This window comes from Ictalurus furcatus, chromosome 16 (assembly GCF_023375685.1).
Source record: "Ictalurus furcatus strain D&B chromosome 16, Billie_1.0, whole genome shotgun sequence".
Lineage (NCBI taxonomy): Eukaryota > Metazoa > Chordata > Actinopteri > Siluriformes > Ictaluridae > Ictalurus > Ictalurus furcatus.
The window spans coordinates 4,323,291-4,340,958 of record NC_071270.1 but is presented as its reverse complement, the minus strand read 5'-3'; the positions used below and the strand labels follow the sequence as shown (position 1 = coordinate 4,340,958).

Below are 17,668 nucleotides of genomic sequence, written 5' to 3'. Positions count from 1 at the left end.
ATCGTCTTTCCCTAAGCGGCTAGATAAGGGTCTTACTGATTACCCGGATGAGGAGATGGCGCGAGAACCTGACATAAATTTTTTTTAAAAATAAATAAATATATATATATATATATATATTTTTATAGGATTATGACAAAAACCCTAACCCTATTATTAAACCCATGAAGCATTTTTTAATGCTTTATTATAATGATTTATTAAGTGAAGAATATGAGCATATACTGTACATCAGTGGATTTGATGATTGTAATGGATGAACAAAGACACCATTTTAAAGATGTTCACAAATTTTTTATTCCAATATCTAAGTAAGACGGAGCATTACACAGCATTAGGAGGTTCTTCAGATCCGTCGGTCTCACTATATATCTCCTTGTGTGGCTATTTTCCTTTCTGTTATGATTTATTAATAATGATATACATAAAATAATTTATGCACATTTTTTGTCTTTGATGAAAATGAATGAAAAAATACTGAGCTGGATTGTCATTAGGTGAAACTGATGATAACACTTTACCTTCATACACACACAAACATACACACACACACACACACACACACAGAGAGAGATTTAGCATGAATGGTATGGGGTCATTGAGAGGACAGACACATAACAGGACAAACTGAAAACAAACTGGAATAACCATAAGCAATGCGATAAATACACAACAAGGCAAGACATCCAAACATTTTCTACAGATTCCAAATGCAATAATGAAAACATTTAACCATTTAATGCATAAATAAACATATGAGGCTTGTATATATTATATTACATCGGCCAACATTCAAGTAGCTGAAGGTTAAAACATGCATAACTCTCAGCAAACAGTACATCACTGTGTTTTAGATGCAATTCAGCTCCTTCACAGATAGATGGAGTCCTCGAGTCATAGCGCCAAAAGCCTGAATGTGGCCTTTACAGTACAAGTTCACGTTTGCTGTTTGATTTGTAACACTTTGAAGAGTTTATAACGTGAAAAGCAGGTGACGCTAGGAGACGTCTGAGCATTTAAGAAAGAAACTTTCCACCAAGTTTGAAGTGCCCACTTTGTTAGCATATGGCTAAGTTGTAGAACGGTAGAGAGAATTAGGGGTTCATATGCTCGCTATCCTTCTTTTTCTCAGGGAAGGAGGGAGTCCATGGTGTCCGTCTGATCATCAGCCTTCTTTCAGAGTTTGATACAGTACATAATCTTAATAGGCTGCTCGCTGTGATAGTGTTGATCCATACACATAAGCTATGCTCACATGTAAACATTTTAGAAAGCATGTGCAAATATTTAAATATTTTATTTTCCTCCATCTCTATGGTTTTCTCTTTCACACATACACAATCTCTCTTGCTCTCTCTGAGCTTTACATCACGTTTTCGAAGAGCTGCATGGATCTCATCATGGTTTCATCCTAATTTGGAACAGAAAAGAAACACAATAACTATGTAGAATACAATAATAAATATAATTCAGTATCATTGGATTCATTACATTGCCATTGTGATTATTCATTATTCAATTGTGAACATTCACGTTCAAACATCAACTTTCTTCATCAAACACCAACATTTACCAACAAACACCAATATTCACAAACACCACCATTTCACCATGAAACACCAATGATCATGATCAAACACCAACATCCTCCATCAAACATCTATATTCACCATCAAACACCAACATTCACCAGTGTAACGCTTGTATTTAGCTTTATAGAATCCAATAAAAGAACTGGCAAGCAAAACGTGATGGTGGAGAACATTGTTTAAGCTTTACAGCAAGGTTTGGTGCTGTTTGATGGAGAATGTTTAATCATTGTGCTCTGGGCTATAGGATGCTGGAAAGAACTGGTACCTACTTCCTGGCATGCTAGGATAAACTCTTCCAATGTCACAACACCATCTTTGTTCTTGTCCATTTTCTGTGAAATCAGGACATAACGGTATTTATGCAACAACTAGTGTTTATGTCATAGTGTTTATGACAGTATCATCGTCCTGATTTATTAACACTGACCTGGAAGAAGGCATCCACATGCTGCTTGGGGACGTCTCCTTTCAGAGCAGGATACGTGTACTTCCCCATCATATCGTAAATGGCATGCACAATCTCCGTCATCTCCTAAAAGCATTAAAAGCATGGAAAAATATGTCATGTTAATCCCAAATCCATCCAATCTTCATCAGTTCTCAATAGTGACATTAGCTAGCTAGTTAGTTAACTGCTAACATAGGTAATGTGACTGATACTGTCTTGATTTGGTTCAGCAATAACAGTTTTGCTATCTCGCTTTCTGGGTAACACATCATCATTTAATGATTTACACATCAGTCATGGTTCAAAACCATGGAGCATATTTTGTGACATCACAAATCATGGAACTTTGTTACGCACTTCTTTGCTGATGCATCCATCTCGATTGATGTCATACAGATGAAAAGTCCACTCCAGTTTCTCTTGGACTGATCCCCTCAGGAGAATGGACAGACCCATCACAAACTCCTAACAGAGACCATATAATATAGTTTAAGTCATAGACAATTTACATACATGTAAATATGAAGTAGAGATCAGAAAGTGTGTCTTTCTACCTCAAACTTTATGGAGCCATTATTCGCAGTGTCAAAAGCATTAAACAGGTAGTGCGCATACGTGGTGGCATCTGGATAAAAGGGAAGGATGATGGGAGTCTTGAGTTTTGAAGAAATTCAAAATAACAAATGTAGAATACCAAAAATTGTGCAATATAGCATTAGAATTGTTATATTTAACAGTGCCTATAGCAGGAAATTACATGACTTTGCATCCCCATGACTTCTGTCTAACTCGTATGATTTGCTAATGAGCTGCTTAGTAAGCTTGCTATCTGTTGGTGTGTTCAAATGAAATTGTGAGTAAAGCTATAAAAACACATATGCTAGGCAGTCAGGAAATATTGTCACCAAGCATGGATAATAATTTAGCTAGTTATCGGGTAAGTCTTTTTATATAGACAATGTAAAGACACGACGGCCAATATTTACCTCAGAAAAAAGCAACATTTACCATTTCCCTCAGAAACAACATTTACCTCAGGAACATCAACATTTACCTGAGAAAAATCAACATTTAGCTCAGGAACATCACTATTTTTCTCAGAAACAACATTTACCTCAGGAACACCAATGTTTACCTCAGAATCATCAACATTTACCTCAGGAACATTTACCTAAGAAAAATCACAATTTACCTCAGGAATGTCACAATCCCCTCAGAAACATTAACTTTTACCTTACAAAGGGTAACATTTACCTCTGTAGAATAAACATTTACCTCAGGAAAAAGCAACATTTACTTTAGGAATATCACAATTTCACTCAGAAACAATCATTCCCCCCTGTAGTTACACTTAGCATCAACTGATAACCAAATTTCCAGAGCAATACTGAGAAATGTAAGTGCTACATAAAAACTTGTAAATTTTCTACTTTTGAAGTCATAAATATCACAAAAGTGCTGCATTCATATGGAATCTTCTTGTAGACATGGTAAACACATGACCATAAATCAAATTCAACACTATTCCAGACAAATGTCTTTCATTTTTCTCAATGGCTGTCACTTGTTTCAATAATTTCTAATAAGAATTCAAACACAAGGGTTTTTTTTGGGGATGCACCAATGTCATTTTTGGAGTAAAGGGTGAAGAGAGGCTGTACCTCCATGAGGGAAGAACTGAGCATAGATGTGCTTAAACGTCTCCTCATTCACTACTCCACTCGGACACTCCTGAGGAAACACAATTGAAGAATAGATGCGTTTTTTCCCCCCACTTGTGTTGGCAAACATGTGTATTTGTGTGGTTATGTGCATTATAGCGTGTAATTTCCTGGTGTTACGACATATGGCTCTCTGAGTGTCTTACTGCAGGCTGATGCAAACGGATCAGCAACATGAGTGGCAAGGATCACTGTTCATTTGTCAAAGAAAATCAGCTTTCACTGGTGATCTGATATGAAACTTTCTTGAATAACTAGCTCAGGAAGCTAACAAAACTCCATAAAGTGTTTAATTAATTCACTCCTTTATTCATTAACATTAGCTTGTTACCTGCCTAGTTATCTAGTTGGCTATTTGGCTATTACTGTATATCCTTTCTAGATAATTAACATTTGTGCATTTTTAATAGCAGTGTTAAACTTAAAAGAAACCTAACTCAGCTCCATGTGGTATAAAAACCATAAGGTCTTTTGTTTGCTAACATTAGATATGTTGTGAGAGCAGAGATTTAGATTGTTTTAGCCTAACTAATTCCTTTTCTGAATTCTAGTGTCCTTTCTTGGACACTAAGGCCCTGATGGTTACCCCTCTATTTTAAGGTCCAACTTAACTGCCTTAATTTGACCCTTTTTCACTCTTGTATGCAACTAAAGCAGTCTTGCTAGCAATCAGACAGATAGCCAGTTCATCGTAATATGCTGTAATGAGTACAGTATACTAATCACTTTAAAGTATGAGCAAAGGTAGAAAGGAGCAATGAGTGGCATGGCATACGTTTTTAAAGCCACGGTAAAGGACTTGTAGCTCCTGCTTGGTGAAATTAGTTTGCGCCTCCAGCTGATCGAGTCCTTCAGGTCGATGACACACCATGGTCATCTCCAACTCATCATCCACTTTATCTAGAGAGAAAGAGAGAGAGCGAGAGAAAGAGACAGAGAGAGATTCACACAATTATAAGTGCAACTGTGAGTCACTTTAAACCTTGTATTTTTATATTTTTATATCTGTAGATCTGATTATTGATATCTGGATAATAAATGATAAGATTTCCACCTCGCATTAACTCTGCGTAGGAATATAGAGAACGTTATTCCTGCACATACTCAAATAAGTCATTTTGTCAGCTGTCAGCATGGTATGAGTGGAAATGGTGGATCCTTAATGTTAGCTCATGGAGTTTCATCATAAAAACAGCACATACCCCGTGCAAAGCAAAAACTGCAGGATTATTCACCCACTAACCCACCCACTAACCCACCCACTCACCCTCCCACACACACACACACACACAAAAAACACCCTGCAGGTCCAACTCTCGAAACTGCACCCTTGTTGCACACATACAGTATATGATGGAAAGGAATCAGACATGTGAAGACAAAATGCACGCTGGAATTGAAAGCCTGTTTGTTTTGCATCCATTAAAGCTCTGACTGAGCAGATATTCATCAAGGCAGAGTCTAATTAACACTGACTCACTGTTCACTCAGTAGGACACTTCATTAAGAGCTCTCAGTGATCGCTAATCACTAGCTTTGAATTTCTTTTCCTGTTTTTCTCATTCGCTCTTTTTCCTGTTTCATGATTCCTGACTGAAAGCTATTTATTAATGCAGGAAGTGTCGTTCTTTTACAACTACTCGGGAGTTTGACTGTGAAAACCCAACATACAACACGAAGAAACCCCACCGCGATGCCAGTTAATTAACATTCAGAGCACGTCAGTCTGGAGGTATACATTAATTACTGACTACAGTCTAGATGTTAATGACAAATTCTCTGAAATAATGCTGACAGTATAACACAGTGCTGTCGAATTCTGAACGTCTGACTGGTCAGAATGTGCTGCGTTGATTAATTTTATATAACTTCGAGTTTATATGAATGCGCTCATTCTTATACGTTATTGTTTCTATAGTAACAGATCCACATGAAATAATGCTTTTTTAAAAGTGTGTAAACATTTATATGGTGAAGTTAAAAATTTTTTTATAAACAAATGTTTATTCAACATTCATGGAAGGAGTCTCCAGTGTCAGTGAAATATGTGAGCTGTTATAGAGGAATATGGCCAATAGATTGGAAGAGAAAATCACTGTAGAGATGTAAAAGTGGAATGATTCCACACACTTATTAAATTATTTTTCCTTTTTGAATGTAATAGTCTTCTGAATCCGGCGTGCTGAACTCTTAAAACCCAACGCTGTAGACTAATCATGTTAATAAGATTCAGTCTTTACAATTTGTATCGTAAAGTTTACGATGACGTGGACCAAGAAAGCAAATAAGCAAACACTCGGAGTGTCTCAGATGGAGTGGCTAAGCTACAGCATTTGCTTCTCCAGTCCTACATTAAGTCCCTTGCCACCCTCATTTCTAATCCCTCCATCTGCATCTCTCAGCTTCCGTTACCATAGAGACGCCTCAGCCGCCCTCAGCATCCGCAGTCAGTAAATAATAATCGCGTGCAACAGCTGGGAATCAGATGCAGAAGTCGTTAATGAAGAGCGGCACTGCGAGTCTCATGATCCTTTACACTTCAGTGCTCGGCCCTCTTGTCAGATCCCTCTGATGCGCTGTCGTTATTCCCAGAGGGAGATCAGCCGAGATTCACAGTTAGCTGTGTAATTGAACCCGCTGTGCGGATTTCTCAATTATAAATGACTCAAGGGAAAGATATTTTAAAACATCACCAATTAGCTCCACCCAGAACACGCCCCCCTGATTATTTCTAGCTCCTGTTCGTCACGATTAGCATGGGATTGTTTCGTTAGCAAGCGTTTATCCATCCTTGCTTTGTATTGTGCTTTTGTGAAGCCTTGTGTCTGTTCCTATTGAAAATCTCTACAAAACAAACCACAGAGTTGCTATGTTTTTTTTTTAAACATCAAACGTTAAGAAGGTCAATTATATTGCTTCTTTTCATTCTCACTTACAGGGAACTGGGAGAAGGGGAGGAGAAGGTGCTAGAAAAATGTAACAGATGAAAGTGAGGTGAAGACGGAACTGTGAATCACGTTCAGCTGACAGATCTGCGGAAGAACAACTTCGGTTCTGAAACCGGCGCTCTTGTCTAATTCATTTAGTTTATATTTATTTAGAGCATTTGTTTACAGTCCCAATTCCGAAAAAGTTGGGACAGTATGGAAAATGCGGAAAAAAAAACAAATAAAAAGAGTCATTTGAAAATTCAGTTCATCCTGTACTGTATTGAAAACAGATTATTTGATGTTTTACTTTCTGAATTCAATTTATTTTTGAAAATATACACTCATGTCAAATTTGATGACTGCAGCACACGCCAAAAAAGTTGGGACAGTCGACTGTTTACCGCTGTGTAACATCACCTTTTTGTGCTGAGTGAAGAATTAGCAAGTGGAATTTTCCCCCTTTCATCCATTATGCATTTCTTCAGCTGCACAACTGTACAGGGCCTTCGTTACCTTATTTTGCGCTTCATAATGTGCCTCAATCGGAGAGAGGTCAGGACTGCTTTGTATAGTAAAGCTTTATCCTGCATCTGTGGATGCAGCGGCGAATGGTGTTAACCAACAAAGGTTTGCCAAAGTATTCCCGAGCCCATGTCAGGATATCCATTACAGACTCATGACGGGTTTTAAGACAGTGACGTCTGAGGGATCGGAGATCACGCGCATTCAGAAGTGGATTTCAGCCTTGCCTTTTACGCACCGAGATGTGACTGGATTCCTTGAAACTTTTAATTATATTGTGCACTGTAGAAGGTGAAATGCCCAAAATCCTACCGATTTGTCACTGGGGAATGTTCTTCTCAAGTGTTGGATTATTCGCTGACGCATCTGTTGGCAGATTGGCGAGCCTCGACCCATCCTTGCTCTTGAAGGAATAGGCTTTTTTTTTTTTTTTTTAAAAAAAAAAAAAGCTCCTGATATACTATGATTAGATGATTGCCTCACCTGTTTCACATCACCTTCTTATTTCAACTCGTCAGATCGCTATTAGTCCTAAATTGCCCCGTTCCAAATTTTTTGGAACATGTTGCATGCATCAATTTCAAAATAAACGTTTGCAGTTGATTAGGTAAAATATGAAATACCTTGTCTTTATACGTTTTTTGTTTAAGTACAAGTCAAAGTACACTTACAAATCATGCCTCTTTGTTCTTATTAGCATTTTCCATACCGTCCCAACTTCTTCAGAATTGGGGTTGTGATATTAATGGACCAACCTGTGGTTATCACAGTGCAGTAAATAAGGAGGACAAGGAGGATTGTAATTATAAAGAAGTAAAATGGGAATGTGATAGTGTTTATGCATTAATCTGGTTAATTAAACTAATTAACCTAATTAAACTAATTAACCACTGCAGTTATGGAGTGCGATCACTGGTTAATGGAAATACGACACCTGATAATGGCTTTAAATTTACATATAAAAATGACCTACACACACATTTCTTAACCACCCAATGATTTTTCCCTCTCTCCATTAGCTCCAATGCCATCAAGCATGGTTTTATATCTTTGATACATTTTGTTCATATTTCATATTCTTCTTCTTCCTGCTATACATTAGACACTGATCAGACTCGCGCTGTGAATCAGCAGGTCATCACTCAGCTCTCCAGCATGAGCTCGGACATTTTTAAAGCTCCCGTAGAGCTCCTGATGCCAGACGTCCGATTTAGAGCTCACAGGGGAGTGTGTGCGTTCACGAGCAGCTGTCTGCTAACGTAGGAATGTCGGAATGCTAAAGTAGATTCAGACCACAGTGCCTAACTGTACAGTTCTGGATTCTGATGGGTCAAGAGGTGGTGATTATCCCTGTCAGCAGTGCAGCGGTAAATCACAGGGTTATGTATATTAAAGCGCTCATTCTAATATGTTATCGTTTCTATAGTAACAGCTCATTCACACGGCGAACGCTCTACATCAACGAATTTAAAAACAAAACAAAACGTGTAGTCGTTGATACGGTGAAGGAAATGTTTATTTGACGTTTATGGAAGGAGTCTCCAGTGTCAGCGCTTTGTTACAGTTAGAGGTAAAGCTGTAACTTTTCAGACATCTTCAGGACAGAGGAGTTTACTGCTCTTTGCCGTGGTGTTGTTTTTTTTGTCTTGTAAACGTCGAGAGAGAGAGTATTTTTATTTATTTCTTTATAGTTACATTTAACTACATGTAACTATAAACAGAGTTTCGTCCTTTAATCAAATGACTGTGGTGTAAGTGGAATAAATCACTTCATGCATCACACCACTCAGCGCCATGTTACGTTCCTTACTTGGCTCTTCCCACTATTTGACATGTTTAGCAAGAAATCAGACATGTTATTTTGCTCCAGTGAGACACAATCGTTCATAGCATGTCTTTTCTTAAACAAGTTTATACGTGCTTTCACACACACATACACACACACAGAGACACACAGCTTTAGTACAACAGAGTCGGAGAGTTTGGACTTAAACATCACTATCTGTAACTTTAATATAACCACAGTGACAGTGTGTTTGTTCTCGGTTTTACTCAGGAGCTGATTAAAGTTAACGAGTCTTAGTTTGGAGTCGATATTCGGTTCTAATAAACTGGCCCTTTCCTTTCTGAAAACCTGTCCATATCCCCCCCCCCCCCCAATTAGCTGAAAATGCTACATCGGTTCCCGGGTGTGGGTACTCAGTGTTTACCCTCTGTTCAGCTCAATATCAGGGTTAAACCAGTTTTAGCTGCGAATTGATGAATCGATACGACAATCTGTAATTAACGTCTTTAACATTTGCTGTGTGTCTCGCTGCAGGTGTGTGTGTGTGTGTGTGTGTGTGTGTGTGTGTATGTGTGTGTGTTGTTGTGTTTGTTCCACGCGCTTCATCCACACGTTATCAACTCTCCCCTCCTCGGAAACCCATCACCATGACAACCATGGCTCTGAGCATGTGGACGTTAAGAGTGCCAGGGAGCGAGCGGTGTTAAACCGTCCACTCACGCGCACACACACACACACACACACACACACACACACATATAAGCTTAAGATCATTTAAGATGGCGCGATCATGAGTATATGTGGTTCCCTTAATGAATCTTCTCTCTCTCTCTCTCTCTCTCTAAACATATATATATATATATATATATATATATATAGAGAGAGAGAGAGAGAGAGAGAGAGAGAGAGAGAGAGAGAGAGAGTTGTGTGTGTGTGTGTGTGTGTGGTACCTCTGGTGGTCTGTCTCTGTTTGGTCTGCATGGTCAGCATGCCCACCACCGCTCCCATGTTGGCACCGTCCTCAAAAATAATCCACTCTCTCTGTCTGTCTGTCTGTCTCTCTCTCTATCTTTCAATCTCTCTGTTGCACTCTCTCCATCTGTATCTCTCCTCTCTATTTCTCTCTCTGTGTGTGTCTCTCTCTTTCCGTCTATCTTTCTATCTCATGTTTCTCTCTCTCTTTCAGTCTGTCTGCCTGCCTGTCTGTCTGTCTGTCTCTCTCTCACATTTACTTGTGAATGAATGAGAGGTGACAAATTTTCTTCTCCTGATGAACCCAAGTGGGTTGAACGCTCCTCCCACACATCCCTCCTCCTGTGTTCCCCTGCTCCCTCTCTCTCTCTCAGTCATTCTCTCTCCCTCTCTCTCTTTTTCACTCTCTTTCCTCCTTCTCTCTCTAACCCTCATTCCTCTTTCCCCATACTCTCACTCCATCTCTCTTTCCTCTTTATCCTTCTTTTTATTTCCCTCTTTCTTCTTCTCCATCTCCTTCCTTCGATTTCTCTTTCCTTTTCCCACCTTCTGTCATCCCCTCTACCCCTTTGTCTTTCCGTCTTCCTTTTCCTCTGTTCCTCCATCTTGATTAGCTCTTTCTCCCTTTATCATCCCTGCTCCCTCTATTCCCCCCTTATCCCTTTTTCTCTTCCCCGATCTTCTCATTTTCTATCTTCCCTTTTTTCTCCCTTCCCCTCTATTTTTCTTTTCTCTTTCAGTCTCTTTCCTTCCTTCCCAGTCACCATATTCTTCCGCTCTCCTTCCTCATTGCTTTTCCTTTCTGTATTTTCCTCATTCTTTTTCTCATCCTCTCCATCTCTCCCTCCTTTTCCCATCTCTCATGTTTACCACTATATTCACTACTTCTGTTCGTTCCTTCCTCTTTTCTCTATTTTAATCTTCTTTCTTTCTTCATCTCCATCTCCTTATTAGTTCTCTCCCTACATCCCTTTCTTTAACGCTTTTCTTTCCCTTCTTCCTTCTTGGTTTTTACTTCTTTCCCTCTTCATCTTTCACTCCCTTGCCTTAGTTTCTCTATTTCTTTAACAATCTCTTCGTCCTTCTCTTCTCTCTCTCTTTCTCTTCTCTTGTCTTTCTGTCTATAACCACTGTTGCACGGGCAAGCTCAGTGTGTGTGTGTGTGTGTGTGTGTGTGTGTGTGTGTGTGTGTGTGTGTGTTGTGTGTGCTCCACCACACAGAACGAATTTCCATAATTTTCATCTCGACTTTGCTCCCTACGCAATGCCCCAGTACACACACACACACACACACACACAGTGGTGAGTCATGTTGTTGACTGCTGTGTCTCACAATTTTTAATGCTAGTTACAAAATGTGTGTGTGTAAGAGAGAGAGTGTGTGTCTTAAACCTTCCAAGTATCTCTATATTTTTAGACACAGAGAGACCGAAAAAAAAACAGATGGATAGACAGAGAGAGAAAGAAATTGGAGAAAAGTAAAAAAGAAAGGAGAGAAAGAAAGCAAAAGAAAGAGAGGAAAAGTAGAATGAAAGAAAGAACGTGAGAACGAAGGAAAGAGAGGAATAGAATAAGGAAAACACAGGAACTGAGATATTAGCTAGCTAGTTCAGCTAAGCTAACGATTAAGAGTTTTATATGTAGCCTTAACCTGTAGATAATGTTAGCAACAGCACGGTCAATTCAGTTAGAGTTAGAGATTTGATATTTAATTCAGCCACAAACACAAATAAATAACCATTAGCCATTGCTAATAATAGCACTTTAGCATTAGCATTGCTGACGCAGTCTGTTTTTAGCCATGCGATAATTTAATATTCATGTGATTTGTACATTATTATTATTTTATTACACTTGTTTTATACAAATGACGTTACAGAGATGTTGAGTGTGTGATGATTTAGTCATTTGGTTTACACCATGCTAACTCGTAGCTGTAAGGTTTCAGTAGCACACGTTAGCCTTTTAGCTGCAGTGCTAAATCTTTAGGTTCAGGAAAAACTCTTTTGGGAGTGTGTCTTCTTTTCTATACTCATGTTGCGTAAGACGGAGACGAGACAATATGTTTCCTCCAGGCGTAAACATACACACACACGCACACACACACACACGGGCACGATCCCCTGAGTGTTGATTGCAGTCAACACTTCAGTCGAGCTAATTGTGCTTCCTGTCAGGCTGCCCAGAAACTCGTAACGCTTTTGGCTCGATCCCCAAATTTCACATCGTTCTCTTCACCTCCTGACTCACTATTCAGCAGCGGCGTCAATAACACTGCCACCAGCTTCCTCTTCCTCCCCCTCATCCTCTTCCTCCTCCTCCTCCTCCACACTCTCTCTCTTTTTTTCCCTCCAATATTTTATTCTCTTATCATCTACTTACACATATCCCTCCGCCTCCTCCTCACCATCCTCTTCCTCCTCATCCTCTCTCTCTCTATCTCGGCTCTTTTCATTAAAAAGCAGCTCGGGGCCAATTGCAAGCTTAATCCATTCAGAGGAGGCAGTGATGAGATGTGTTTATTAAACCGCGGAGAAAAGGATGGAGCCTGGAGCGCAACATGCTAGTTAAAAAAATGTTCAAAAACCTTTTTGAACTCACAAAGGATTTCTCAGATATTTCTCGAGGTAGCTTCTGCTAGCCATCTTGCGAAAGAGCTTCCAGTGTTTATTCTAAATTTGACTAAGTTTCCTTAAAAATAATGAGATTTTTCGACACATTGTGTTTTTTAAAAAATGTATTTATCTTCGCTTATGGTCAAAATATCAACTTGGGCGCTTAACGGATTCCGCCATGTTTTTCTTAAAGGAACGTTACATTTACTCTGCCAAGTGGAAGATACATTCTAAATGTACAAAAGACTTCCTCTTGAAGGACCACGGTACAGTTTAGGATCTTCATCCGGACATCTTTTTGAGCTGCGCCACCCGGAGGAAAGTGCTACCTGCCCTCTTCCACATACACGAGCGCTCAGATCTCCACGTGTCCCTGTGATTGATGGGGGAGCGAGACTAAGCCCCTCCCCCACAGAGAGCACAGCCAGGATTCGAACTCTCTGCCACTCAGGAGCCGTAAACCACTAACAGGGTGTCCCAAAAGTCTCCATATGTAGCGGAACAGTAACACTTACACATTTAACAAAATGTCTTCCAAAATTTTTCATACATGGCTTTAATATATATATATGTTTATATATATATATATATATATATATATATATATATATATATATATATATATATATATATATATATGTTTTGGATAGGCTTTAAAATGCCTTTGACAAAAGAAGTGCGTTTTGAAATCGCCCTCATGGCCGGATCGGGACGGTCGTGATGGACTTTAACAGGAAACATGGCGAGCACATCACACACACGAGACTGTCGCCAAACTTATTAACACATTCAAAAATACTGGAAGTGCTGTTCGACCGACCGAGAAGAAGTGGACGTCCACGAGACGGACATCCGCTGACGAAGGCACAACCGACGTGGTGCTGGCGTACATAGTCCCCTACAGTAGCCTATATATGGTGACTTTTGGGACACCCTGTATATTTGGTAGTACGCACAATAAAAAAAATAACTGCAGTAGGATTGGTCAAATTTTCTTTTTGAGTTTTTTTTAATGTCACGTCAATCCATGGTGTGATTCAAAAGTGCCAGTGTGAAAGAAAACATAAACACTTCAAATTATCTTATTTAAGAACATTAAAAGGTGACTAGAAATCAGCCGCATATCTGGACATTTATGGACGAGTAAAGGATTTGATGAAATGGGATTGAGCTTGTGGTATAAAGCAGCGGAGTTGTTCTTACCTGACCTGCAGTGAGACCGGGTCACCTGTGCACTCTGCAGCGAGAACGTCCCGAACATTACACCCATCTCCACTGGCATACACAATCAAACTTCACTTGGATTCTGAGCGTCTCTAACGCTGATGGAGCTGTGTTTGTACTGCTGGTTTCTCTTTCCTCCCACTCTTCTCTCGCTCTCTCTCTCTCTCTCTCTCTCTCTCCCTGACCTGTTTCTCACTGTGTTCATCATAACTGTCTTTCTTGAACCCATCACAAATCTCTCTCTCTCTCTCTCCCTCCCTCCCTCGCAATGCCTCTTTTCTCTTTTATCTTCCACCGTTCTCCACCTCTGCCTTTCCTTTTATCTGTCGTTTATATAATCACGTCTCAAAACCTACTCTTTCGACTTTACTTTGCCGTAACACTCTTACAGGAAAAAAAAATGCTCCAAGATTTATTTTGTAATGGTAATCCAAGTGAACTTTGAAAAAAAAACCCCTAAAAAACCAACAACAACAAAAAACTTTTTTGGTTTAAGCTTCTACAACCCCAATTCTGAAAAAGTTGGGACAGTATTGAAAATGCAAAACAAACAAACAAACAAACAAAAAAACCCAAACAAACCACAAGAGACATTTGGAAATTCGGTTATTTGATGTTTTACTTTGTGAATTTAATTTCTTTTTGAAAATATATGCTCCTTTCAAATCTAATAACTGCAACATATTGCAAAAAAGTTGGGACAATCGACTGTGTAACATCACCTTTTCTTTTAATAACACTTATTAAGAGTTTGGGCGCTGAGTGAAGACACCAATTGGTTACGATTAGTGAGCCGAATCGCTAAACACATCACAGATATTTCAACATAAATACATTGCATGTGTTTCAGGGTTTCCTTCCCAAATGTTTATCCCAATGTAGTTAATCAGCCAGTACTGAAGTTTGCATGATTGGTTTATTTATTTATTTATTTATTTATTGAGATCTGTACTGGAGCTATGAGGCTAATGTAGCAAATGGATATTTATAGCCTCCAGTTTAGCATGGCGCACTAAATGCTCCCTCAGTTAACTTTGTGGAGGTGTTCAGTGTCTCTAACAGATGTGCTGGTGGACTTTCTGACATACTGTGGACAAAAAATGCCACCAACAGAGATGACTAAGTAGCCGTAGTGCTCAATCTTGATATCCAGTACATTTCAGCTGAATGTGTTCGGAGTGAAGGTGACGCTGTGTATAATTCATTTCCGTCTGGATTTTAGCGCCCTGGCATGACGCTGTGTAATCAACACGTCTGTCTTATAATAAAGTACTTTTGTTAAAACATCTGTTAAAGGCTCATACTCGTACTCGATTCCTCTTTTAGAACATTACTGGTTTTAAATTGCTGCAGAAAAGTTATGTACGTGTTAGAGATTAATTCAAGATTAGCCTGTAAGAACTATTAAGTGAGCTGCTTTCAAGGCTAGAGACAGTGTGAAGACTAAAAAACAAAACAAAACTGAGTTCTCTTTCTCTCAGCACACTTTCTGCTCTACTTCCTGGTCTACACGTGGTTCACAATCCCTGGGCAGAACTGAGCTCAGAATTAGTGCTGTGCTGCTCTCTGCTGGTTAATCAGTGGTACTGAGGAACAAGTACAGTATTCTATTCGAGGGGAAGTCAAATATAAACATTAAAACTGTGACAAAAAAAAAAAAAAAATAGAATTGAATAATAAAAATAAATATGCTCTTTTCTGAGTATACCTATTTGCAAAAAAAAAAAGGAAAAAAAAGAAAAAAATTATGAAGGTTTTCACTCACCTGTATACTTTATTTTTTTGTATACTTGTATATATTTTTGTAGATAATACAACCCTTTTAACCAAATTTACAGATTGGAAATAAATGATTAACATGGAAAAGTAGAATTGAAGTAAATGAATAGAACGTCCCTAATGTCCTCATGTCATTAGCTTGGATGCTAGTTAACCACATTTGGAGCATTTGCTAATTTTATGTTACAAACTTAGCTAAAAGCTCAAAACACAGCTCATCAGCAATGAAAGCTTGAAAAATTGCAAAACTGTTGCCCGAGATCGATGTTTGTTTATTTATTTATTTATTTGTTTGTTTGTTTATTGAAGAAAGATTAAGTTTAACGGAAGGTTTCCATGCTGGAAAATTCACTCTCACACACTTCTGGTTGCTGATGTTCTAAGATAAAACCAGCAGGGGGCAGCATTTCCCAACATTTCCTCCTCCATCACTGCTGTGTGTTTCAGATTGATCCTGAGAGAAATTTATAATCTCTAATGCTCACACACTTTAGTTGATCATTTTATCAATTAAAACTGATTTTATCAATTAAAACTGATACTGATTTCACCACTATACTTCTCTATCATGTCGTCGTCTCTTATCTCAGCCAATCAGATCTCACAGGATGCAGGAGAAAGGCCACAAATAATACATGTATTATTTTAAAAATATATTATTATTTGTAATTATTTATTATTGCTATTCAATTTTTTTTTTTACTGCAGTAGAGCTATTTTCAGTGTCCTTTTCATTATTAAATAAATGGTTAAATATGAATATTACACTATACATTTTTATAATGATATTGACTGTTAAATAAGTGCTTTTCCCATCAAGAGTGTATGGCTGTTGTTATTGTTGTCAGTGATATTATTTCCATTAGTGTTTATCATGGTTATTCTTATTTTTGTTCTTAGTTTTATTCATTTTATTAGTTTTATAATCATTATCACTTGTGTTTTTGTATTATTACTTGATTTGTTAATATGACTGTTTTATTGTATTATCATGTACTTTATGTGAATTAATGACAGGGAAATGGAGAGAGAGGAATGGGGGAGAGAGAGAGAGAGAGAGCGAGAGAGAGAGAGAGAGAGAGATGGGGGGATGAGTGCCGGTGAAAAGATGCAGACGATAAAAATAAACTGGACGAGGAAGAGGATTACATAAAGAGGGAGGAGAAGTGCTTTAAAAATTAAATGAGGGAACACACATACACACTGTCAACTCCAATCTGATCTAAAATTAGAGAGTGTACATGTACACACACACACACACACACACACACACACAGAAGGATTCCTTTCTTTTCCTCTGTGTGTGTGTGTGTGTGTGTATTACTCTCTCACCTGAGTCACCCACAACAGAAATAAAGGTATCATTTTTGCTCTCTCTCTCTCTCTCTCTCTCTCTCTCTCTCATTATAACCTGGTTAAAGAACCGTTGTTAAACCTACTAAAGAACCGTTGTTAATGATGGGCTGTTCGCGGTTACCATAGCAACCCATATCATAGCAACTTTACGAACAAGCCAAATCCCAGTAGATTTTAAAAACACCCCCCACACAGTGCAGTTACCACCAGCCACCAAATACACTTTCCTTCTGTGTTATTTCCTGTTTTTCACCATTATCCTACAATGTGGAAAAGTAGGTGGATGTGTAATACTTTTTATCTGTTTATAGTTACGTTTAAAATTGTGGAACCTCTCTCTAACAACCTCACGAGAGTTAGTTCCTGTTTTCACTGTTACTTTACAGCAGCTGTCAACAGTCGTTCCCTCTCCAGCCTCTCTCTCTCTCTCTCTCATCATGTTATACCACTTTCCTGTCTCCAAGTTACAGCTTTAACTCTGACCGATTCAAAGCGCTGACACTGGAGACTCCTTCCATAAATGTTAAATAAACACCTCCTGACAGAAAACCTCTCCATAAACACTGACTACACACGTTTCTACCGTACACGTCCCTGTGAACGAGCTGTTACTATAGAAATGGTAACGTATCAGAACGAGCACATTAATATAAACCCGTGCTACTGTCAGAGCTGTAGTTTCTGTAAAGAAATAAAGGAAATTTTCCTCACAATCTCAAAAAT

General features: G+C 38.6%; 1 protein-coding gene across 3 annotated transcripts; it reads right to left on the bottom strand.

Annotated features, from left to right (window-relative positions):
* Positions 1 to 272: 272 nt before the first annotated feature.
* kcnip1b (Kv channel interacting protein 1 b) lies at positions 273 to 14,371 on the bottom strand. Of its 3 annotated transcripts, none has more exons than XM_053645973.1 (8): positions 13,790 to 14,371; positions 4,537 to 4,661; positions 3,702 to 3,771; positions 2,595 to 2,665; positions 2,398 to 2,505; positions 2,020 to 2,124; positions 1,862 to 1,924; positions 273 to 1,411 (listed from the first exon to the last, which is right to left on the bottom strand). In XM_053645973.1, exons 1-8 carry the CDS (start codon positions 13,866 to 13,868, stop codon positions 1,364 to 1,366), a joined length of 669 nt encoding a protein of 222 aa, XP_053501948.1. In that variant the 5' UTR covers positions 13,869 to 14,371; the 3' UTR covers positions 273 to 1,363. The 3 variants fall into 3 exon arrangements, with proteins under 3 accessions (XP_053501948.1, XP_053501949.1, XP_053501950.1); XM_053645974.1 differs by lacking the exon at positions 13,790 to 14,371 and adding an exon at positions 9,950 to 11,077; XM_053645975.1 differs by lacking the exon at positions 273 to 1,411 and having other exon boundaries at positions 1,863 to 2,124.
* Between the last annotated feature and the right edge of the window lie 3,297 nt (positions 14,372 to 17,668).

Excerpts from the sequence above, each read along its gene's own strand:
- kcnip1b (XM_053645973.1), bottom strand. The coding sequence starts at position 13,868 with ATGCCAGTGGAGATGGGTGTAATGTTCGGGACGTTCTCGCTGCAGAGT. Across the intron at positions 2,125-2,397 it reads ATGGATGCATCAGCAAAGAA|GAGATGACGGAGATTGTGCA; the intron begins GTGCGTAACAAA and ends TAATGCTTTTAG. Across the intron at positions 1,925-2,019 it reads ATGTGGATGCCTTCTTCCAG|AAAATGGACAAGAACAAAGA; the intron begins GTCAGTGTTAAT and ends CTGATTTCACAG.